Source organism: Oryctolagus cuniculus, chromosome 1 (assembly GCF_051225735.1).
Source record: "Oryctolagus cuniculus isolate XC-2025 breed Fujian yellow rabbit chromosome 1, ASM5122573v1, whole genome shotgun sequence".
Classification (NCBI taxonomy): Eukaryota; Metazoa; Chordata; class Mammalia; order Lagomorpha; family Leporidae; genus Oryctolagus; species Oryctolagus cuniculus.
Genome location: NC_142867.1, coordinates 238,027,877 through 238,043,954, shown reverse-complemented (window position 1 = coordinate 238,043,954; position 16,078 = coordinate 238,027,877). Strand labels below are relative to the sequence as shown.

Below are 16,078 nucleotides of genomic sequence, written 5' to 3'. Positions count from 1 at the left end.
GATGGCCAGAGGGTGTGTGTCCTTCAGACAGTGAGAGTGCAGGCCCAGCAGACTGGGTGGTGGCAGAAACTGAACAGCTGCCCTAAGGTGGGAGTAACAGCTGGCCTGGCTCCCCCTGCCTCTGGACTGTGTGGAAATGAACTTTATGCTGTTGGAGGGTGGGTGAGGGCTGGAACACTCAACCTATCTCCTAATAGTCTGCAAGCTGTCTATCAGTAGATAAAGAAACCAGCACACCCTGTGCCAGAGCTGGAATTTGGACCCAGAGCCTCTTAACCACCTCTGGTACTTCCCACAGTGGAGCCAAGATGGCTGGCTGGGTGTTTTCCAGTCCTGCCCTAGGAGGTAGAATGTCTCCTGGCTACCCCTCTGGGAAACCTTGCTCTACAGACCCCTGCTCTCTTGGGTTCTGAACAACAGGCCTTCCAAGTGTAAGAGATGTGGGGAGAAAGCTTGTGAACCGAGAGTAAAGAATCCATGGGTGGCAGGTTCCTGGAGAGACCACGCCAGCAAGCAGGCCAAGACGTGCATCGCTGGGGCAAGCACAGCTTCTCCGAGTGCCGCGGGCGCCTTAAAAGAGCAAGGGGCTCATCCTGCAGCAGGCCTAGGGAAAGGAACCCACACGCAGCTCCCCCAGTGCAAGGGGGCCTGGGAGGTGTCAAGATGCGGGCACAGAGCTGCGTCTCAAGAGGCTAGAGGGCACTGAGGCCGGCCTCATCCCAGCTCTACAGTAAAGCACTTTATTGCCAGTCCCTCAGGGTCCCAGGTCCCTGTGCCTGAGACACAGGAAAGCAGCGGGTGGGCTCTGTCGGTGAGGGAGACTGGTCCTCAGGGGAAGAAGGGCCAGGCAGAGGGCAAAGGCACAAGGCCCTGGGCTCCCCGTCCCAGGGCAGAGACCAGGAGGCCAGGAGAAGGCAGCATGGAGGTCAGCTCCCAGGGGTCACACCGGAGTCAGCACCACCACAGCTCTGCTCATAGGATGGCGGGGCCTCTGTGGGGAAAGAGCAGGTGTGCATAGGCTCATGCTGCCCCCTCACTCCCCACCAGGACCCAGCCCCTGCACTTACCATAGGGGTAGCCCCATGAGCTGTACTCCGGGGGGAGGATCAAGGTGCTGGTGGTAGGCACTGGCCCCCCAGAGCCCTCTGCGAAATAGGGGACAGTGGCACCTGTGGAGATGCACAAGGCCGGGGGTGGGGCATGGGGGCCAGGGCTGCCATCTTGAGCACCGGGCTCGGGGACACCAGGTACAGAGCCTAAGGTGGCTTGAGTTGGCCCCTGCTGCGAGTGGCTCTGTGTGGAGAGGCAGACTGGGTCTAAGAAATGGGGACTGCCAGCCAGGGCCTCAGCTTCCTCCTGGGGTGGTGCAGAGGGTACCACTGGGGATGAGGCCCCGGGACACAGCCCTAGGCCTGGCTGGGGGCTCAGCATGGCGTGGTTCACAGCAATATTGCCGATGAAGACTGGGAGGGTCACTGTGGCTTCAGGTGCCTTCAGGGAAACCTGGAGAGGATGGGGGAGGGGGCGATGAGGAGCCAAGGCCAAGGCCACAGGCCTCAGGGCACCCGGCCCCACCAGCACAGAACCTGCAGGTAGTAGTCGATGTGGATGAGGCTGCAGCCTGGCAGGGCCGACTGGGGCAAGGCAGGCACCAGGATCTGCTCTTGCCACTGCGCCCGCCTCCAGGCCTTCACGCCCACACCCTCCACCTCCGCGATGGTCCGCACGTCGTAGATCCAGCGCTTGGCCTTATAGGACACTTTCTGGGGAGAGACTGGCCCGTGAGCCTGGACAGGCCAGAAACACTCCCCTCCACCCTTCCCAAAGGGCAGACCTGGGCAGCTGGAGCGGGGCCAAACCTGCAGCAGACTAGCCACCACGGGGCTGGTGTCCTTGCCCGACTGGTTCTCAATGTCAGCCTGTAGCCGCAGCACCTGCCCCACCACGTAGCCACGGAGGTCCGTGCTAGCCGTGAGCACCAGGCTGCCCGTCTTCACCAGCTTGTAGGAGAATTTCTTGGTGGTGGAGGCCACATTGGGTTGCTTGGGGGAGCAGGAGGAACTTAGCAAATGCAAGCAGGCTGGGTCCTGTGGCATCAGCACAGGCCCACCCAGCCCTGCCACAGCAGCAGTCAGCTTAGGACAAAGCCACCGCCGCCAGGCGCTGCCACCCCAGCTCAGCTGGGAACAGAGCCACCAAGAAGGAGCTGCTGCTGCCCCCTCACCTCGATGTCTGGGATGCTGTTCAGGTTCAGGGGGCTCAGGATATAGAACACACAGCTGCACTTGTGATCCTTGGAAAAGCGAGGCGTCTCAATGGTGGCCCTCAACTGATGCACTATCTTTCCAAAAGGACCTTCAAAGGACGTGGGTGCTGTGGCTGGGGAGAGAGCAGGGACTGGCACCTGGTGGCTCCCACACCCACCAGACCCACTCTCCCAGGGACAGCTGTCCCCACCAGGCCTGTCCAGGCTGGGCTCTCACCAGGAAGCAGGAACTGAAAGGGGAAGCTGTGCTCTCCAGTGGGCAGGCTCCCTGCAGAGACAGGAGGGAGGTGGGGGCAGGCCTCAGGACAGGAGCAGCTGGGCTCACACCATGTCCCAGTGGCTCACTGCACGTGACGGGGTCACCCTGACTGTACCCCACCATTCACACTGCACCTGGCTGCCTGCTGGGTCTCTTGCCTGTCTCCAGCATCATGGCAGCATGGGCCATGGCCTGGCATGGACAGGAGCGTGGGGGAGGAGGAGCAGGTTAGAACAGGAGTCAGGGCCAAGTCTGGCACCAGGAAAAGGTGCGCCCCCCCCCCTCCCGCAGCCCCTGACTGAGGCAATGCCACAGCGCCCGAAGGGACCCGTTGAGAGGGTGGGCTAGGGATCCAAGAAACAGACCTGGGGGGTTGGAGGGCAAACGGGCAGCCCTGGCGGCTCCTGCCTGGCTCCCAGACTTACCCTTGTCGGCCAGAGACAGAGAGCTGTGGAAGTAGCCCTCCTCCACCACCCAGGCAGCATCGTTGGCCTTGCCGGAGACTCCACAGGAGCCTGTGCAGGTCACCCGGATGGCTGCAGAGGGGAGGCTCTGTGAGCCACAGTCCCTCGCCTCCCCTGGCACAGGCTGCCAGGCGGGGCCAGCGACAGCAAGACTGCAGGGAACAGCTGGCCCTCCCCAAAGGCCCTGACGGGCAGTCCAGCTCCCAGCTTCCCACAGGACGCCCCTGGGTCACCCCTTTGATCCACCTTAGTGTGAGGCAAGGAGGCAGTCCCGCTTGCTCCAGGAAGCCAAGCGCCAGCGCCAGCGCATGCTGCAGGAATGTGGTCAGACTCGCCCGAGCAGATACTCAACGGTCCCCTCCCCAGGAGTGTGCAGACCAGGAACCGTTCCTTCCTGTCCCCACCTTCCATGCCTCTGCCTACCAGACGTGCTATAGTCAGAAGGCCATGGCTGGACAACCAGGTCCAGCTGAAGCTGGCCACAAGGAGGGCAGACCTAAGCTGAGGTGTGGGGTGGCAGTCAGTGACTGGTCACCCTTGGGCTACACCACTCCTTTCCTAGCAGCTCTGGTCAAGGCCAAAGACTTCAACCTCCTGACAGAGCTGTAAAGTGCCTCGGGGCTGAGGTCAGCCATACCTGCCTCACCGCCTAGTCACCCACAGTCCAGGGGCTTCTCCCCCACCCCTTGGCTCTCCACACACATATCCTCTTCTGTGAGTGCTGCCAGGCTCCTGCCCCCCCCACCCGCCAGAGGGGTGTCCTTGCTTCCCACTCACTGGCTTCAACCTACATTTTAGCCTGGCCTCACTGCCCCGACCTCCTCCCTGACTCTGGCCTCTACCCTAGAAATCTGGAACACCAGCACACCACAAACCGACAGCCCTGGGGAAGGGGACTTACAGCACTGAGCTAACTAATCCTGGGGGCTAGAGATGGCTGCCTGCTACCAACACTCCCTCACAGAGCACAGAGCGGGGCCAAGGACACAATGCCAGAGTTCCCCTTGCCCACCACTGCTCAAACCCATCACCCACAGTGAGGTGTAACAAAATGGCTGTTTTTGCTGGTTAGCTTAGGGGTGGTCTGTGAACTTGGGGTGACTGTTCCATCGCAGCAGATAATCAGAACAGCTGTCCAACCTCCCCAGAAATCAGAAAACCCAGACAACTGCTGTTCTGACCCACCATACGGACAGGTATTCAGCCTCCTGAAGAGGTCTTCCCTGTGCCACCATGGCGTGGGCGAACGCTGGCCCTGGGGCCGTGTGGCAGCCGAGAGCCTTACACACCACGGCTGACAGCAGTCAAAAAGCCCACCACCCCGCTTGCACCCAGCCCCAGGATTTGGTCAAGGGAGCCCAGGGGCACCTGACCAGAAAAGCAGCCAGCACCTGGCCAGCAGACCCTCAGTCAGGCCCAAGGGGCCCAGGCTCTGTGACCCTCCCAACACCCTACAGAGGACCCACTGGAGCAAGCAGCCCCTGGCCACTGTGCAAAGGGAGCCCACCCCAGGTGACCCACCCACTCCTCAGCAGGTGGGTCACCTTGGGGGCACAGGGCATACCGACAGCACACCTCAGCAGCACCCGGGAGCCAGGCAGAATTCCCAAGAGCCAGTTTTTACTGGTCCAGGCCAACAACAGCCAGGCTCTGCCTTCTCAAACCATGGGCTCTGGCAGGGTCACAGGATGTACTTATGCCCAAAGGAGAGCGAGGGAGGTGCCCCCGGGCAGAGAACAGGGGTCTCTCCCTCATGCTCTCCCACCTCGCAGATTGCTCCGTGATGGCGGCACAGACCGGAGAGAAGTGACCAAGCGACTTTGGTGGTCACTTCACCAAGACCTCAACTTCCTCCACCAGAGCTGCTTTTTGGGAGTCACCGTGTCAGGTGTTGGCTCCCGGGGCAGGCTTGGTGCTCACACCAGCGCACGCCCGGCTGTGTTCTGCCCGCACAGGTGTCAGGCTGCAGAGCCAAGCCCGTGGACCCAGCCCATGCCGTGCACAACCGACAGGCATCGGTTGTTGGGGGCTTGGGGCTGCTCTGCTTCTCCAGACAAAACCCTGATGGGGGTTGTGTCCCACAGTGCTTCTAGGACTCTCCTCACACACCAGTGCTTCCTGTTGTCTAGCAGCCTTATCCCTCGCACCTCCCACATTCGTCATCCAGGTCCCTAAGGCCAGGCACCGGTGCCACTCTGCCGGCTCCCACAAGCCAGGGGCAGCCCCGCCTGGCAGCTCCCACCCTGTGGGGGCAGCCCTGTCTGAGCATACTGTGGCCCCCGGGGCTGCCTCCTCTGTGTCCCACCTTCAGACCTGTTCCAGGACAGCAGTGACAGTGCCCACCTCCCAGGGTGCCCTGGGGCATTGACGGAGCTGGTGCTGGGAGAGCGCGTCGGGCCCATGACAGCTCCGAGGCTGCTGTCCTCAGTGTTGCCCCAGCCAGCGCAGCCCTGCCTGACCCCAGCCCTGGGCTGGAGAGGACCTAGGCTGTCTCCATAACTCAGGGCAGCCAGTGTCCCTGTGGCTAGATACCAACCATCCCTACTGCTCAGGGACATGCACCTGTGAGAGACAGGGAGCCCAGGGCAGGCTTGCCGCTTCACTGGCTACTAGCAGAGCCCAACAACAATCTCTTGAATGAGAAAAAAAGCGCCAAGGTACTTCCTCTCTGTCCCAGGCAGGGCTGGAGAAAGTCCATGTGCATTCATCAACACTCACACCCCAAGCCACCGGCACCCCCTGCCCCAAGGCCCTCCTGCTCCCAGACCATGAACCCACCCTGCCTCCCCCACTCAGAACCAGGGCCATCTCAGGACCACCCGCTGGGGCTGCTTCACCACTCCCACCTGCCAGGCAGAGGCCAGTCAGGCACAGCTCAGGTGACAACAGATGAGCCAGGTAGCCAGCTCTGCGGCATCCCTGGCCATGTGGACGGGGCCTGGGTCTCTCCCACCCCTGCTTGGGTCCCAGGGGAGTGCACCCCATCTCTGCCGTGTGCCCTGTCATAGCCACACCTACGACCACCCCAACTCCCAAGTGGGGACACAGGGGTCATCACCAAGAGGCCTAGCAAGGCTGGGGCCTGGGGTCGGGGGTCCTGAAAGGGGCCATCAGCTCTCCACCTTCAACAGGCACCAGAGGTGGGGTGGTCACGCCCCAAAGAGGAGTTGCGGTCTTGGCCAAGCAGACCAGGGGGACTGAAGCCAAGGTGGAGAGACACTGTCCCACCCACACACCCAGCCAGGGCCCAGGCCTGCCCAACATGCCCTGGAGGTCCAAAACACCAAGTCCCACCTCTGTGCCAGCCCTGTCCACCACAGGCAGCCACACCTCCACAGGCAGATGACGGCCTGAGCCTGCCATGGCGGCGCAGCAACCTGATCGCTTGCTGTCTGCATCACCGGCGCAGGCTCGGCTCCCAGGTGCTCACTGGGCAGGGCAAGAGATGGCCAGGAAGCCTTAGGCAGGGAGCAAGCAGCTGTCCCCAGGGGGACCTGCACCTTCCCACGGGCCAGGAGCCCGGGGCGGGGGCTGGAAAGGGGCCCGGCGCAAATCAGGTTCAGATGAGCGCCCGGCAGGTGCGCGCACGGAGAAGCCTGGACACCTGGCCAGGAAAGGTCGGAGGCCTCCGTGTGTCCACAGTCAGCGTGGCCTCAGCAGGGTGGACAGGCGCTAGGCCCCCCGCCGCGGGCTCGGCCCGCCCTAGGCGGCGAGGGCAGGAAGAGGCAGATGCGGAAGGACTCGGCCGCCCCGCCGCGCTGGGTCTACAGCCCCCCTCGGCTTACCGGCCGCTGGAGGGTCCAGGTGCCCCGCCCCGCAGCCCAGGCCCTGCGCCCCGCGGGACCCCGCCGCCTCTCCGCCCGACCCCCTCCCGCCGCAGGTGCGGCCCTCCCCGGGGAGCCCGCGCCCACCTCGGAAGGGCAGCGGCGCCGCCAGGCGCACCCGCACGGTCCCGGTCAGCGGTTCCCCCGGGCCGTAGACGGCTCGGCCGTGGCTCAGGCAGATCTCGAAGAGCTGCACCCGCCCCATGCCGCGGCCCCGCGCGCCGCTCACTGACGCCGGCAGCCCGGGCCCGCAGACCCGCCCGGCCCCGGCCCTGGCCCGCCCCCGGCCCGCCCCTTCCCCCGATCCGCACCCCCCACCCCGCCCCGGCCCCCCGGGGACCGAGGCGCGGGCGCCCCCTGCTGCCCCGGGGGGCCGGGGCGGCTCACCTGCCAGGCCGGGCGGGGCCGTAGGCCGGGCCGGGGAGCGCCCCCTCCCCAGCTCTCTGCACCGGAAGGGACCTCGGCTGGGAACGCCTTCCCCCACACCCACCCCCGGCGCTCAGATGTGGGCGGGCTCCGCCCTGTCTGGGGTCCCCCACCCGGCTCCACCACACGGAAGGACGTCACGAGGGGCCCCGCACCGCCCCGGGTCCCGGGGTGCGGCTGTCTGGGCGGAGGCCGGGCCAGAGATGCGGGCGGGCAGGCCGGGAGCGAAGTCTCCGTCTCCAGATGCCCTTACAGGTCCCTTAGTGGAGAGGCCCAAGCGCAGACCCGAAGCCTCTTTCGCGGTCCCGCAGTGCCCGGGACCCCTCGGGCGGCCAGCGAGGTCAGTGTCTCCGGCTCGCTCCCCACCAGGCTGTTTTCCACTCAGTCCGCGCTGTGCCGAGGTGCACCTGCCGGCGAGTACTGGCCCGAGACGCCTCAGTGCCGGAACCCTTGGTGAAGGGAGCGGCATTTGTTTGTTTACTTGAAAGGCAGTGACAGACAACTTCCATCCAGTCCACTCCCCAGATGCCTACAGCTGCCCGGGCTGGGCCAGGCTGGAGCCAGGAGTCTGGACCGCATCTGGGTCTCCCTTGTGGGCGGCAGGGCCAAAGCGCCTGGGCCATCTGCTGCTGCTTCCCAGGCGCATTAGCCCGAAGCTGGATTGGAGGTGGAGGTGGGACTCCGGTCCCAAGCACTCTGATAGATACGGAATGCAGGCATTCCAAGCAGAGGCCTAACCCCGGCTGCAGAAGACTAGCCCCAGTCCACAGGGACTCGAGGGACCAGGGGCTGCCTTGCTGGGGTTTGCAGATGGTCACAGGAGTTGGGGCTCGGTGACCACCAAGGTCAGCAGGTGAAACAGAAATCTAATCAGGTGCTCTCCAGCCAAAGGTGGAGACCTCGGGCTGGGGACAGGAGGGCTCCAGGGAGTTCTGGGGACCAGCAGGACACTGCTGCAAGAGGTGCACCCCTGGTACCCCTGGCTCCCCTGGCACCCTCAGGTCTCTCACGTCCCAGGAGGGAGGGCCTAAGTGACCTGCTCGAGACAATTTGCTGCCAAGACTGTGGTCAGGGACCCCTGAGTGGGCAGTCCCATAATGCCCAGCGTCTGAGTGGGAGGGAAGGGCATTGGGCACAATGGTTATGCTGCCACTTGGGACTCCCGCATCCCCTACTGGAGCGCGTGGATCAAGTCCCAGCTACTCCACTTCCTGCTAATGCATCCCAGGAGACAGCAGATGATGGTGCAAGAACTTGGGCCTCCCGGCGCCGCGGCTCACTAGGCTAATCCTCCACCTAGTGGCGCCGGCACACCGGGTTCTAGTCCCGGTCGGGGCGCTGGATTCTGTCCCGGTTGCCCCTCTTCCAGGCCAGCTCTCTGCTGTGGTCCGGGAGTGCAGTGGAGGATGGCCCAGGTGCTTGGGCCCTGCACCCCATGGGAGACCAGGAGAAGCACCTGGCTCCTGGCTTCAGATCAGCGCAGCACGCCAGCCGTGGTGGCCATTGGAGGGTGAACCAATGGCAAAAGGAAGACCTTTCTCTCTCTTTCTCTCTCTCACTATCCACTCTGCCTGTCAAAAAAAAAAAAAAAAAAAAAAAAAAGCACTTGGGCCTTGCCACTCATGTGGGAGACCCAGATGGAGTTTGGGCTCCTGGCTTCAGCCTGCCCCAGCCCTGACAGTTGCGGGAATTTGGGGAGCGAGCCAGTGGATGGAAGATCTCTCTTCTCTCTCTCTCTCTCTCTCTCTCTCTCTGTTTCTCCCACACCCACACATACACCTTTTAAGTACATGAAAATGAACATAGACATAACAGATACATATTATTTGTAAAGAAAGTGGGGGATGGGTCGTGTTAGATGTTGCTGAGAGGAAACACGATGATGAGGGGAAACTTGCCTTCATCCCAGGCCCCACAGCGTAATCCTTTGCAGCTCTACATATCCCATCATCAGCTGGGGCTGAGCCAAGCTGAAGCCAGAAGCCTGGAGCTCCACCTGTCTCCCACGTGGGTGCAGGGGCCCAAGCACTCGGACTCTTCTGCTGCCTCCCAGGCATACAGCAGGGAGCTGGAACAAAAGCAGAGCAGTGGGACTGATATGGGCTGTTGACATCACAGGCAGCCACTTTTTTTGAACAATTTATGTTTTATTTTAAAGGCAGAGCGACATAAAGGGAGAGACAGAGATCTTGCATCCACTGGTTCACTCCCATCAGGCCAAAACAGCCAGGTCTGGGCCAGACCAAAGCCAGGAACTCCCTCCTGGTCTCCCAACATGGGTGGCAGGGGTCCAAGTATTTGGACCGTCTTCTGCTGCCTTCCCAGGCACGTAAGCAGGAAGCTGGCCCAGAAGTAGAGCAGCCGGGACGGGATCCTGCACTGCAATACAGGATGCAGCCATCACAAGCGACAGCTTATCCTGCTGCCCCACAACGCCTGAACATCTCAAGGTCATTGTCTCAGCACCGACTTGCATCCCACAAAGCGGAGCCGTCTCCTCGGGTTTGTGGTGTAGCTTCTGATGATGTCACCTATAATCTCACTTACGGAACATTCACAAAGGCTTTGAAACTTTCACTTATTTGAGAAGCACAGAGGGGAGGGGGAGGGCTCATGCAGTGGGCGTTAGACACAGTGAATTAAGATGCTGGCGCTGTGGGCTGAAGCACCACTTGGTGCCCGCATCCTGTACCAGAGTGCTGGTTGAGGACCTGCCACTCTGCTTCTGATCCAGCTTCCTGATAGGGCACCCTGAGAGGCAGTGGATGACGGCTCAGGTTCTTGGGCCCCTGCCACTTACACGGGAGACTTGGATGGAGTTCCAGGTCCCTGGCTTCAGCCTGGCCTGCACCTGGCTGTTGCAGGTATTTGGAGAGTGGATGGGTGGACAGATCTCTCTCTCTCCCTCTGTGTGTTTCTGCCTCAAGTAAATACACTTAAAAAAAAAAAAAAGATTTTATTTATATGAGAGGTAGAGTTACAGAAGTGAGAGGGAGAAACAGAGAGAAAGGTCTTCCATCTTCTGGTTCACTCCCCAAATGGCTGCAATGGCCGGAGCTGAGCCAATCTGAAGCCAGGAGCCAGAAGCTTCTTCTGGGTCTCCCATGCAGGTGTAGGGGCCCAAGTGCTTAGGCCATCTTCCACTGCTTTCCCAGGCCATAGCAGAGAGCTGGATCGGAAGAGGAGCAGCCGGGATTCGAACCAGCTTCCATTTGGGATGCCGACACCCCAGGCAGAGGATTAACCTATTGCACCACAGCACTGGCCCCAGATACATTTTTAAAAACATTTTGTTAGCCGGCGCCGTGGCTCAATAGGCTAATCCTCCACCTTGCGGCGCCGGCACACCGGGTTCTAGTCCCGGTCGGGGCGCCGGATTCTGTCCCGGTTGCCCCTCTTCCAGGCCAGCTCTCTGCTATGGCCCGGGAGTGCAGTGGAGGATGGCCCAGGTGCTTGGGCCCTGCACCCCATGGGAGACCAGGAAAAGCACCTGGATCCTGGCTCCTGCCATCGGATCAGCGCGGTGCGCCGGCTGCAGCGGCGGCCATTGGAGGGTGAACCAACGGCAAAGGAAGACCTTTCTCTCTCTGTCTCTCTCTCTCACTGTCCACTCTGCCTGTCAAAAATTAAAAAAAAAAAAAATTTGTTTTAAATACATTGAAACACTTGCATCCTGTATCAGCGTGTCAGAGTGTCTGGGTTCAAGTCCTGGCTGCGGTTCCAATTCCTACTACAGTGCACCCTGGGGAGACAGTGATGATGGCCCACGTGCTTGGGTCCATACCACCTATGTGGGAGACCCAGATGGAGTTCTGGGCTCCCAGCTTCAGCCTGACCCAGCCCTTGCTGTTGCCAGTATTTGGGGCGTGAACCAGCATATGGAATCTCTTTCAAAATGAAATGAAAATGAAAATTCTAAGATAGAGACATCAGCATGCTCCTGTCCCCTAGCTCACTTTACAAATGCGTGCAACCACCAGGCCTAGGGTGGAGTGACAGCCCTGGAATATAATCTTGGTCTCCCGTACAGGTGGCAGGAACCCAACTACTTGAGCCTTCACCACTGCCTCCCAAGGTTTGCAAGAAACAGAGTCAGAGCGGCCGGCGCCGTGGCTCACTAGGCTAATCCTCCACCTAGCAGCGCCGGCACACCGGGTTCTAGTCCCGGTCGGGGTGCCGGATTCTGTCCCGGTTGCCCCTCTTCCAGGCCAGCTCTCTGCTGTGGCCAGGGAGTGCAGTGGAGGATGGCCCAGGTGCTTGGGCCCTGCACCCCATGGGAGACCAGGAGAAGCACCTGGCTCCTGCCATCGGATCAGCGCGGTGCGCCGGCCGCAGCACGTCGGCCGCGGCGGGCATTGGAGGGTGAACCAACGGCAAAAGGAAGACCTTTCTCTTTGTTTCTCTCTCTCTCACTGTCCACTCTGCCTGTCAAAAAAAAAAAAAAAAAAAAGAAAGAAAGAAAGAAACAGAGTCAGGAGCTGGAGCTGGGAATCAGACCCAGACACTCCGGTGTGGGGTGTGGCCACGTGTCTGCTCCCCATTGAGGCTTTCTTGGTTTAATTCAGGCCATCTTCTGCTGCCTTCCCAGGGCCTTTAGCAGAGAGCTAGATCAGAAATTGAGCATTCGGGACTTGAAATGGTGCTCGTGTGGGATGCTGCATCACAGGTGGTGGCTTACCCCACTGTGCTACAACACTGCCCCCGGCCCCCGGTAAGGTGTGTACGAGAGTAGAAGGCACAGAGTGCAAAATAAGAGTGGAATCTGGGCCTCCAACTTGCCGTGGGTAAGACGCAAAGACGAGCCTGTTCCCACAGAGCAGGCGACTCTTCGCGCACAGCCCAGAGGGCAAAACAAGCACCGCAGCCAGAGGCAGATTAGGGACCCACCTGCAGGGGGCACGCAGGGCAGTGGGTGGACCAGTGACTACGGCTGCCCTCGTGTGTTCTCGGTGGGAGCGTCTGTTATCCTGGGTTTTGCCACTGGGAGTTGGTGTGGGGCAGGCCTCACCACAGGGGCCCTTTCCACATCTGTACCTGTTGCAGTCTCCAGGAACCAGACCTGCAGCTAACGCCTGCACGAGGTGCCCGTTTTGCAGATCTTAGGCAGGAGTGAGTGTAATTCCACGTGGGAAGAACGTGGCAGGCTGGTACACCGTAGCCCCCTAGTGTGCCGTGATTCCCAGAATTCGCGTCCTATGCTGCGTCCTCCCATTTTTACTCCAGGTTTGCCCACACGACTTGTTCTGGCCACCGGGATTCTTACAAGCTTGAGACAAGAAGAGGCTCGGTAAATGGTGGGCGCACAGCCTCCTGCTGTTGTCGCCCCCAGTGTGAACCCTGGGAACCTGTCCCGTTGGCAATGAAGTGTGAGGCCCACAAACGGGCGCAGAAGACAACTTCAGCACAGTTTATTGAAAAAGTGAAGAAACGGAAGCTCAAACACCTGAGAGCAGGACTGGCAGACGGGTGTGAGCAGAGCTCCCTCTCCCCTCCAGCCTGGCTGGGACACCACTGGGCACGGAATTCCTCCCAGAACTTCTCAGTGGTCCCCTGGAAGAAGGGCTGAGACCGGCCGGAGCTGCCCCAGGAGAGGGCTGAAACCCCTCCCCTCCGACTTCGCTGTAACCCAGGAGTGATCACTTTAGGTGCGGAATTCCCCTCAGCAAACCCTCTGGACAATACTGGTCATCAAGGCAAAGCGCTCCTTCAGTTCAGGGCAGAGCCCTGCGGGGCAGCGTGTCACTCGCTCCAGCCGCTGAGTTCAGGCGAGGGCACCGTGGGCTGAGGCACAGACCAGCGGCTGCTGCTTCCAGGCCCGCTTCCTTGTGCCGCTGCACATGCAGTTTCCTGTAAAACTTCGCATTTTCTTCGGCCTTCCTACACACATGGGCTAATATCTACCTGGCTGTCTTAACACTGTGATGGAGCCCCAGCCGTCTGGCCAGGCCAAGCAGAGTGCCTCCAGAGATGGCTGGTCGGAGGGGCTTGCCGTCACCCAAGAGCTCAGCCGTGAGAGAGCGAGCAGCAGTGAGCGTGCCAGCCAGGTCTGGTGAGAGCACACCTCAGTAAGGAACTGAAAGCCTGGTCTTTTAGAGAGACTGGGATGGGCTCTGTGCTCTTCCTCCCTGCCCAGGGGTCACAGGATTGTGAGAACCAGTGTTGTCGTCGCAAGTTTGGGTTGCTTTGTTTCCTACTAGTAAGTGACTGCAACACGTCATCCCCCTTCACAGCAGCCCTCCATGTCACTTCCTGGCGTCCCTGACCCACCCCCTCTCCTCCTGGCTGGATCCCACTGTCCAGGTGGCTCTGTAGACACAACTTAGGTGTGAAGGGGGCTGAAGACAATGGGAAGTGCTACAGGAAAAGAATTCTCGTGTGATGGCACAGCAGGTCTCGCCCCTGCCCACAACCTTGTTAGGTGGGTGCCAGGCTCTCCTGGGGGCAGCTTAGAGGCGGCTGCACCATGACGCTCTGGGAGGAACTTCAGCAATGCCACGCCCAGGAAGACTTCCCCAGCCATGGCCCAGAGAGGAGACGGAGGCCCACACCCACACCCATAGGAGACTGGGTTCTTTGCTGCAGGTGAATTTTTTTTTTTTTTTTGACAGGGTAGACAGTGAGAGAGAGAGAGAGACAGAGAGAAAGGTCTTCCTTTTTGCCATTGGTTCACCCTCCAATGGCCACCGTGGCTGGTGCACTGCGGCCGGCGCACCGCGCCGATCTGATGGCAGGAGCCAGGTACCTATCCTGGTCTCCCATGGGGTGCAGGGCCCAAGGACTTGGGCCATCCTCCACTGCACTCCCTAGCCACAGCAGAGAGCTGGCTTGGAAGAGGGGCAACCGGGACAGAATCCGGCGCCCCGACCAGGACTAGAACCCCGTGTGCCAGCGCCGCTAGGTGGAGGATTAGCCTAGTGAGCCGCGGCGCAGGCGTGAATTCTCTTTCTTAAACCTTGCTACTTTCTTGCATCTCAATTCTTTCTGGCGTGAAGACAACACCTCCAGGGCCTCAACTCCAACAGCTCACGACTCTGCCCCTGCAGGTGCCTCCTCGCCCTTCCTTGTTCTTTTGGGCAACCCTGCCCCCATCTCGCGCTCCCTCCTGCTTTGTTGCCCTTGGGTTAAAGCTGCGTGTCGTCTGCCTCATGCCTTCTCCAAAGCGGCCCACGGGGCCACAACGCCTGGGCCCCCTGTGGCTGGGAGACCTCCATGGGCGTCCTGGCCCCCTGCACCCATCCTGTCTGGATGAGCAACACTCGTTCCTCCATGCTCACTTCCAACCGAGAAGAGAACTTCCCAGACCTCCCTCAACGCCCCCTTCGCCTTTCCAGGAGCTGACCGTCAGCTTCCCTTTATACTGGGGTGAGTCACCCCCGGACCACGACCAGCGCCCCACCCCGTCCCTCCAGCGGACATCCCATTGGTGAACAAATGTGGTCCCAGCAGGGTACATGGGGGTTTGGAGGTGGGATGTCTGGGATTGGGATTGGACTGGATCCTCTTTGTAAGAGGCCATGCAGACCAGGCCTGGATCTAGGCGATGGCCCAGGTCACCCTGGGATTCTGCTGACAGGAACGCCGCTGCCAGAGGCCGAACCAGTGGGGTCCTGAGGACCAGGGGCCTCCAAAACTGAGGGCCAAATCCAACTTCCTTCCTTTGTGATGCCTCAGCCACGAAAAGCTATTATACACAACTTCCACCTGCTGCCTAAAGACCCTTCCTGCGGGGCCGGTGCTGTGGTGCAGTGGGTTAATGCCCTGGCCTGAGGCGCTGGCATCCCACATGGGCGCCGGTTCTAGTCCCGGCTGCTCCTCTTCCGATCCAGCTCTCTGCTACGGCCTGGGAAAGCAGTAGAAGATGGCCCAAGTCCTGGGGCCCCTGCACCCGCATGGGAGACGCGGGAGAAACTCCTGGCTCCTGGTTTCGTATTGTCGCAGCTCCGGGGCCGTTGTAGCCATCTGGGGAGTGAACCAGTGGATAGAAGACCTCTCTGTCTCTACCTGTGGGGAGCAACTCGGACTAGACTGAGTTACTGGAATTAAGACTTATTCTATGCATCTGCTCTCCCACAATATGGCGCTGGGAGAGAAGAAAACAGCTTCTACACAGCTGCCTCCAGTTCAGCCAATAAACTGTAGGACTTGCTCCTGATTGGAGAGCAGCGTACTCGGCGTGTGGGCAGCCGAGTTAGGATTGGCGGAGGAGGACTATAAAGGAGAGAGATGGCATGCACCAGGAACGTCTAAGGGGAACATCTAAGGGGAACACCTGTGCAGCCCCCGAGAGAGCCGGCCGGCGGTGTGCCGCTCCCCTGCGGAAGTGGGGAATGTGGCAGGGGGAACCGCCCTTCCACGGAGGTGGAAGGGACAGTAGCCAACCCGGGAAGAACCAGCAGCAAACCCGGGGAGGGCCGAGCAGACGAAAGAACAGCGCAGGGTTTAGTGTCGTTCCTTCATGAAGAGGGGGAGCGACACTACCTCTCTCTGTGACTCTTTCAAATCAATAAAATAAACCTTAAAAAAAAAAAAGACCCTGCTCCCACTGTCCCCCTAGAAGCTGCTGGTTCTCGGCAGCCAGAGCATCAGCCCGCGGTGCTAGGACGCGCGTCCCCGGTGCCCCACAGCACTCTCTCACCCCACCGTCGGTCAGACACGGGTTCTCAGTGAGGACGACTGCCCACCCTCCTGCAGGGTCTGGGTCCCTATGCTGAACCACTTGTTCTCCCTACAGCATTTGTTACTTTCGACCACAGCAGCAGTAAGCTGGGGGGTGGGGAGGGATGCGAAGGGGGAAGGGAAATAGGGGGAAGGGAAATAGAGATCTTTCCAAATGCTGGGG

General features: G+C 60.7%; 1 protein-coding gene across 2 annotated transcripts; it reads right to left on the bottom strand.

Moving 5' to 3' along the window:
* Window positions 1-726: 726 nt before the first annotated feature.
* Window positions 727-7,100, bottom strand: ARRDC1 (arrestin domain containing 1). 2 transcript variants are annotated; one of them, XM_017339064.4, is made up of 8 exons: window positions 6,901-7,098; window positions 2,951-3,061; window positions 2,484-2,534; window positions 2,225-2,379; window positions 1,860-2,042; window positions 1,587-1,763; window positions 1,068-1,503; window positions 727-991 (listed from the first exon to the last, which is right to left on the bottom strand). In XM_017339064.4, exons 1-8 carry the CDS (start codon window positions 7,016-7,018, stop codon window positions 927-929), a joined length of 1,296 nt encoding a protein of 431 aa, XP_017194553.2. In that variant the 5' UTR covers window positions 7,019-7,098; the 3' UTR covers window positions 727-926. The 2 variants fall into 2 exon arrangements, with proteins under 2 accessions (XP_017194553.2, XP_051694835.2); XM_051838875.3 differs by lacking the exon at window positions 2,951-3,061 and having other exon boundaries at window positions 6,901-7,100.
* Window positions 7,101-16,078: the final 8,978 nt, after the last annotated feature.